General features: G+C 42.8%; 1 protein-coding gene across 1 annotated transcript in view; it reads left to right on the top strand.

The window, feature by feature from the left end:
- Positions 1 to 4,793: 4,793 nt before the first annotated feature.
- Positions 4,794 to 7,125, top strand: part of LOC101847697 (gem-associated protein 5) — a gene marked incomplete at its 3' end in the record, with an annotated part of 15,961 nt that continues 13,629 nt past the window's right edge. The window contains 1 exon segment of the mRNA XM_013090205.2: positions 4,794 to 5,277. Within this exon segment, the coding sequence (XP_012945659.1) occupies positions 4,933 to 5,277 (345 nt within the window).

Here is a 7,125-nt window from a genome sequence, read left to right as displayed (position 1 = left end):
CACAGGATAGTTGTCATGCTCTGGGGGCTTGCCAATGCCAACTCTTCAACATTTGTAACCTTGTCACGCCACGAAATGCCTAAGATCTTGCAGCAGTATCTGAGATGGAAAACGTCGAGGCGCTTTTCGTGCCTGCTATACGAGGTCCATGTCTCAGATCCATAAAGGAGCGTGCTGAGGAAACATGGTTCGTACATCCTGATCCTTGTTTTGATGGTTAATCTTTTGTTTTCCCATGCTCGTTTTGTCAGCCTTCCAAAAGTTGTTAGCCTACTGCTTTCCCTTTCCTGATGTTGATCTCATCATCAAGGGTTGTAGTAGAGCTAATGGTAGACCCCAGATAACAAAACGTGTCCACTGTCTCAAGTTCCTAGTCGTTCCGCCATATGGCCTTCTTGAGTAAGGATGACTGTTTTATTAACTCTGATTACCAAGCTAAAGACCTTGCATGCTGTTGAATGATAGGCGGTCCATCATTGTTTGTAGGGTTGATTCACTGTGAGCAACAAGAGCAGCATCATCGGCGAAGAGAAGGTCTCGTATTGTTGTTTTGTTGATCTTGGCCTGGGGTCGAGCAAGATTAAAGAGCGACCCGTCAGTTTTCCAGTGGAGGAAGACATCCCCCGGTGACTCTTTGAATGTGTGTTGCAGTAAGACAGCAAAATTAGTGCTAAAACGGTTGGAGCTAAAGACACAACCTTGCTTTACTCCGCTCTAGATGTTGAAGCTGTTTGATGTTGAATCATCAAACTGAATGGTGGCCTTCATATCTTCGTGGAATGAGATGATGAGCTTTAGCAGTATTAGGGGACAGCCAATTTTTCCAAGCACCATCTACCGTCCTGATCTCATGACTGTATCGAAAGCCTTTGTCAGATCGACAAACGCAGTATGTAATGGCAGTTGTTGCTCCCTGCATTTTTCTTGTAGCTGACGAATAGAGAAAATCATGTCCATTGTTGAGTAGTTTGATCTGAAACCGCATTGGCTCTCTGGCAGGACTCTTTCTGCTAGTTTCTGAAGTCGCCTTAGGGTGATCCTTTCGAAAGCTTTTCCAGTGACGCTAAGCAGTGAGATCTCTCTGTAGTTGTTCCAATCTCCTTTGGTTTTGTAGAGTGTGGTGATTTTGGCATCTCTCATGTCATGAGGAATTTCTGCTTTCCGCCAACTAGTCGTTAGTAGCTTGTAGAGATATTAATGATGGGAGGAGGGTCTCTTTGTTCTCTTTCAGCACTTCAGCAGATATGTTGTCATTTGCTGCTGCCTTTCCGCAAGCAAGCTCATCGATTGCAGAAGAGAGTTTTTCTTCTGTTGGTGTTGTATCAAGTTCTGACATTTCGGAGAGCTGAGGAATGGCCCCATGCAGCTGCCTATCAACATGTCGCTCCTCTGAGTATAAGTCAGAATAATGTTCCACCCATCTTTCCATTTGTTTCTTATTGTCTGCTAGCTGTTCATCTGTCGCAGATTTTAGAGGTACCACTTTGTTTGTTGTTGATCCAATAGCAACTCTGATCTTTTCATACATTTTCCTGATGTTACCTGTAACGCTTGCCTGTTGGATTTCTGAGCATAATTTGTCCCAGTACTGATTGGCACACTGCCTGGTTTCCTTTTGAAGTTTGCATTTAGCAGCACGTATTGTTGTTTTGTACTTTCTGTTTAATTTGTGTAATGTTCTATCAGGATCTTACGCGTTTTCTCGAGTAGTGGTGCGAGTGTTGATGCACTGGCTTCAACCCAGTCCTCCTTGTAAGCTCTTTCTATTCCAAAAGTAATTGACGCAGAATTATAAATTGTTGATTTCATGCTACTCCACATGTTGTCTGGGGATGAGCTATCTCGATGTCCGAGCTGTTCTTTAACGTGTTCTTGAAATTTTGCCTTTAACACTGGGTCTTTCGTATTTCTTATGTTGATCTTTGGTTTCTTCTGTTTTTCAGCTCTTGGTGTTTTCTTTGTGACTATCTTATAACTAAAAGGTAGTCTGTGTTGCAGTCTGCAGTGTAGAATGATCTTGTTTGCTTTGCCACTCGGCGTCTTTCTTTCTGACAATGACGAAGTAGATTTGGTGCCAATGGCGTGATCTTGGATGAGACCAAGAAACCTTGTGTCTATCTTTGCCACAGTAGAATGTGTTAGTGATGCGAAGGTTGTTGTTTGTGCAGAATTCTAAGATTCTCTGGCTATTCTCATTGATATTTCCCAGCCCGAAAGGTCCAAGGCAGGTGGGCCATACTTTGTTTTCAGTACCTACTCTTGCATGGAAGTCGCCCATAAAAAACTGGACGTTGTTGATTGCACCCTGAAGTTCCTCATAAAACTGGTCTTTTCTCTCGTTTTCTGTTGTTAGGGTTGGGGCGTAGGCGCTGATGAAATGAGCCTTTCCAGTTTTGGGGGCTGATGATCCTGTTCAGCAATCTGTTGTGTACTGCAAAGCCCACACCATGGGTTCTCTTCTCGTCTTCCCCAAGAACGTTCCAGAAGAATGTGTAGTTTCTTTCCCTGATGGTACCAGAGTTAGCAAGCCTTGCCTCTTGCAGGGCAGTGATGTCTACATTGAGTCGTGGGCTCCCTCTCTATGATTGCTGTCTTTCTAATGTTCTCTGTTTTCTCCAGGTTAGTAATTAGTAGTGTCCATTTCGGTTGTCATTGTTCTAACATTCCAGGTCCCCAGTTTCCATGGGGTTAGTTTTACTCTTTTTTTTTTTTTTTTTGCCTGGTGCTGAATTTAACGTCTGCCTTTCGGTTTTTGTCCTTGCTCCATACACCCTTTGAAGCAAACAGGCGTGGCGGATCAGCACCTTACTGACTGGGGCTGTCCAGTTTGAGATGGGCGGTAGCTGATCAGTGGGACTGAGTAGTCACTCCCATTGTCAAAGGTGACCCGTGGGGACATTCCGTTTCGCCAAATAAGGATATCTTATATAACCGTAAACTGTCACCTCCCGCGTTTTTTCCTTGCTTATCAAAACATGTTCACATGAAAGTTCTGAAATGTTATGTTTGGTCAACCCTTCTATATTATGGCTGTGAATGCTGGACAATCACTAAAGACGGTGAAAATAAAATAGAAGCAACAGAAATGTGGTTTCTTAGGAGACTGCTAAGAGTATCGTGGAAGGAAAAGAAATCAAATGAGGTAGTGCTTGATGAAACCCACGTGGGTCGCTCAATGTTAAAAACAATCAGGAAACGACAAATGCAGTTTTTAGGACACATAAAGAGACATAAGGGTCTTGAACACCTAGCTCTCACTGGTAAATTGAGGGCAAACGATGCAGGGGAAGGCCCAGAACAACATATTTGGATAACCTAAACAAATGGGTAACAGGGAAAGATCAAGGAAATGTAGCTTTTTTTTTTAGAGCATCCGAGCAAAGGAATGAATGGAGTACCATGATCGCCGATGTCTGTCGCAGATCTGGCAGTGGATGATGATGATCACAACAAGGATGAAGTGTCCTCTTCATAGTCATATAAATGCTGCTGTAGCTGTGGTTGGGCTGAGGGTCTGATCCGACGTATTTGCTCTTTTGCAGCGTCCTCCCAGAAATCTTGAAATCTTGACTAAGCTAAATGCCTTGGCCAAATTGCACGAACCCCATCACGACTGTGCTGATTTAGTCTCAGCGTCAAGAGCAGATACAATAAATAAGAATAGTAAACCAGGAAAGGCATAACACACCTTAAGGGACACAAGACGAGACCAAATTATACATGTAGAAAGTAGAACAGCAATAATTTCAATCGGCATTTTTGGGCGTGCATTGATTGAATTAATTACTTGCTGCAAATAGGGTGGGCGTCTGAATTAATCGTATTTCTTGTATGTCCTGGATTTAGGCCTATTATTGTAAAGATAGATGATTGAAAGCTGTCTGTGAATAATTGTGTTTTGCCAAGAAGTTATAGGCCTATACTTTTAAGGAACTTCAATTTTTTTGTTCATTATAAAAAGAAGGGGGGGGGGGGGCGCAAACAGACTGAAGGAGACATATCCGTTCTCTCCGCCCCGCATCCTGAGGGGTAACCCATTTGGTAAATACACCCTTTGTAAATTGTATCTAGAAAGGCGTTTGTAACAAACCTCTCCCAAGGCCCCCAGACCTCTCTGGAGGAAGGATCGTACTTATTCATAACATTATTAATTGCTCTTCGAGTAGTGTAGTAAAGTGCATAATATAACCTTCATAATCATCCCACTTTCTACTCGTTTGAATTTAGTATTACCAAAGGTAGTATTTATGTAGACTTTGGTATAACCGCAATAAAATCTCACCTGCAGTGGTTCGTGCTCGTCCTTTTGCTCGAAGCAGTGCAGCATAACTTTACTTAAAGTTCTAATTGAAGTCACCCCTTTTCATCATATTTATAACAGCTGTATTAGTAGGCCTATTGTACAATGTTATGTTGGCCATATTGTTTTGATAATAAATAATAAATAAGATTCATGTTAAAAATTGTGATAATCTCAAGATATTTTAATGCTCTAACACATGCTATAGATCTAGGGTGATGATTGTGTGAATAAAATGAAGAGCAAAAAGAGGTCATTTTTATAATTCACGTTACGACTTCCTGATATATTAATATATTATTTCTAAATAAGATTCAAATAAGATAATTAGCCAATTTGAAACAGAGAGTTTGAAGTCGACCCGATGCATAGGTCTATGACCCGATGAAAATACGAAATATTTATTGCACGAAACAAGGGATGGCAGGGGCAGGGCACTCTTAACAAACGCACCAACGAAAATACTCCGTATGAATTTGATAAAAATTGTACATTGAGTGTACTTGGTCTTCGTTCATTTACAGTACAGTGTATTTAGACTGGTACTACTCTGTCTTTGATTCGTGGCTTGCTGCTGGTAAACTTTACCCTGTTTTATTTTAGGACTTTCAAAGAATCAGATAACGGGAAACATGGAACCTTGCATATTACCATGTTCTCCAAACTGGTTCTTGTGTTCTGTGAGTAGCGGCAGTGAGTCGGGTCTTTATGCCTTCGGCTCAAAAACTGATGTGCTCGTTTACGACGTTTCGTTAACTCTGGGAAGAGTGTCATCCACCTCAGGCTTAGGTAAATCTAGTGAGTCAGTGGCACCGCCAGCTTTCGTTGGTTGCTACTCAGGCCATCGTGATAAAGTGACTGCTGTCCGTCTTCACCCAGATTCTCTGCAATGGACCTGCTGTTCCTCAGACGATTATTCTGTAAACTTGTGGGATATCCGCTCTCTAGTCTCTATGCAAGTTCATAATGAACATAAGGTAAATATTTTTGTAGCTTAGATCCAGAGATCTACTTCTTTTCTTTGTATTTTGCATTTTCACTTGATTTTTAAAGATGTTAACCCTTAAGATTCTGGTCCCTGATAAATGTTTGCCGATAAGCGCAATCCTGCGCGGTGCTCCACAGCTGGTCCCTGATCAGTCGTCATCCCGCGCGGGCAACGCATTTCGTTTAGGGCGGGGTCTGCATCTGTGTGCTAAAATGTGTGTTCGTCAATCTGCTTGTGCCTGAGTGTCCATCTGAAACTTACTGCATTGTTTTGCAACGCGAGGCGTTGGTAGAGATAACAGAGCGTCGGTTGAGATGTTCATCCAATGAAATATGAGCATTTTGACCCAGTAAGACACTTGAGGGACTCGAAAGGATATTCAGGAAATAGGACTTTCATCTTTCAATGCAAACACCTTTCCTCACTTTTCAAACGATCTAATTCTTTTACACCAAACGTTGTTTCCTGATGTAAATAATCATATTTGGTGGTTTTTGAACCATTGTCCTACCAGAGGGAGACATTTGAGAGCAACTGAATAAAAAAAATATTAGGAAATTATCCCATTTTTTTCCCCTTTCGAACGATAGCTGATAAGCAGCTGTTCGCAAGTTTATTCATAATAGGTCTGAAATCTGGAAAACTCTGGAAAAGTTATTCGATTTGGTGTAACTTCTAATCTCAGCGTCTCTGATCTACCGACGAGGGGATAATGGGATTATTCGTGCGATTGTAACACTTATTCATTGATCGTATCAGTTTGCTATAAAAGATGAGGTGTTTCCCTGACCTGCCGCGGCACGCTCGCGTGACCAGTGCCTGACCCCGGCGCCCCGCGGCACAAGCCCGCAGGCGACGTAAGTGGGTCATCGATCGATAAGAGCCCTCTTCCGGTTAACCCCGCAGGACTAGAGTTAAAAGATTGCAAGTGGCTATTTTCCGGCATCACGTATAGTTGAACATACATATGCGATTAAACGTAGAAAGACGCAAACTATTTTTAGGTAAGGCGCCCATCTTGTTTGACGTCAGACCAGGATACCCCTCCGATCACGTGACTACATCTAAGTATAGCCAATAGCCAACCGAATGGCACTAAAGATGGAAGTGTCTATATTACGGAGTGTCTACGTACACGGTAACCGGGCACGTAGTCTCAGTATCTACGTGTACATGGTAACCGGGCACCTAGTCTCACCTAGTCTTAGTATCTACGTACACTGTAACCGGGCACTTAGTCTCAGTGTCTACGTTCACGGTAACCGGAATGAAAATGAATCAATATTTGTCCTGTGTTGTCACTTGTTGGAAAAAAAGAAAGTTGTACAAGCATCTTGTCGGGCTCGCCATCGTGACCAGTCAGTGAACCTGTGCGTGTGCATCATATTGTGAGTACCCGTTGAGGTCACCAAAGTTCATTCCAAGTCTGTGCGCTGCGAAGTATAGGGCTCCGAAATGGTAGGGATGATTGATTTTTTTTAAAGGTACAGTCGGGGGAGGGGTGGGGATGAAGGCAACACCGGATGACAAAAACTGAACTTGGGAGTTCTGAACTGCCCGGTTACCGTGTACGTGACTCTGAGACTACATGCCTGGTTGCCGGTTACCGTGTACGTAGATATTGAGGCTACATGCCCGGTTACCGTGTACATGACATTAAGACTACGTGCCCGGTTGCTGGTTACCGTGTACGTAGACACTGAGGCTAGGTGCCCGGTTACCGTGTACCGAAGTGACTATTCGGACTCGAGTCCGAATATGAAAAAATGTTATTCGGACTCTGATTCTTGTCCAGCATGACATCATTGCCGACTTTCTGTGACTTGTGACTACAGCT

This window comes from Aplysia californica, unplaced genomic scaffold (genome assembly GCF_000002075.1).
Source record: "Aplysia californica isolate F4 #8 unplaced genomic scaffold, AplCal3.0 scaffold01176, whole genome shotgun sequence".
NCBI lineage: Eukaryota > Metazoa > Mollusca > Gastropoda > Aplysiida > Aplysiidae > Aplysia > Aplysia californica.
This window is presented reverse-complemented; position numbering and strand designations above follow the sequence as displayed.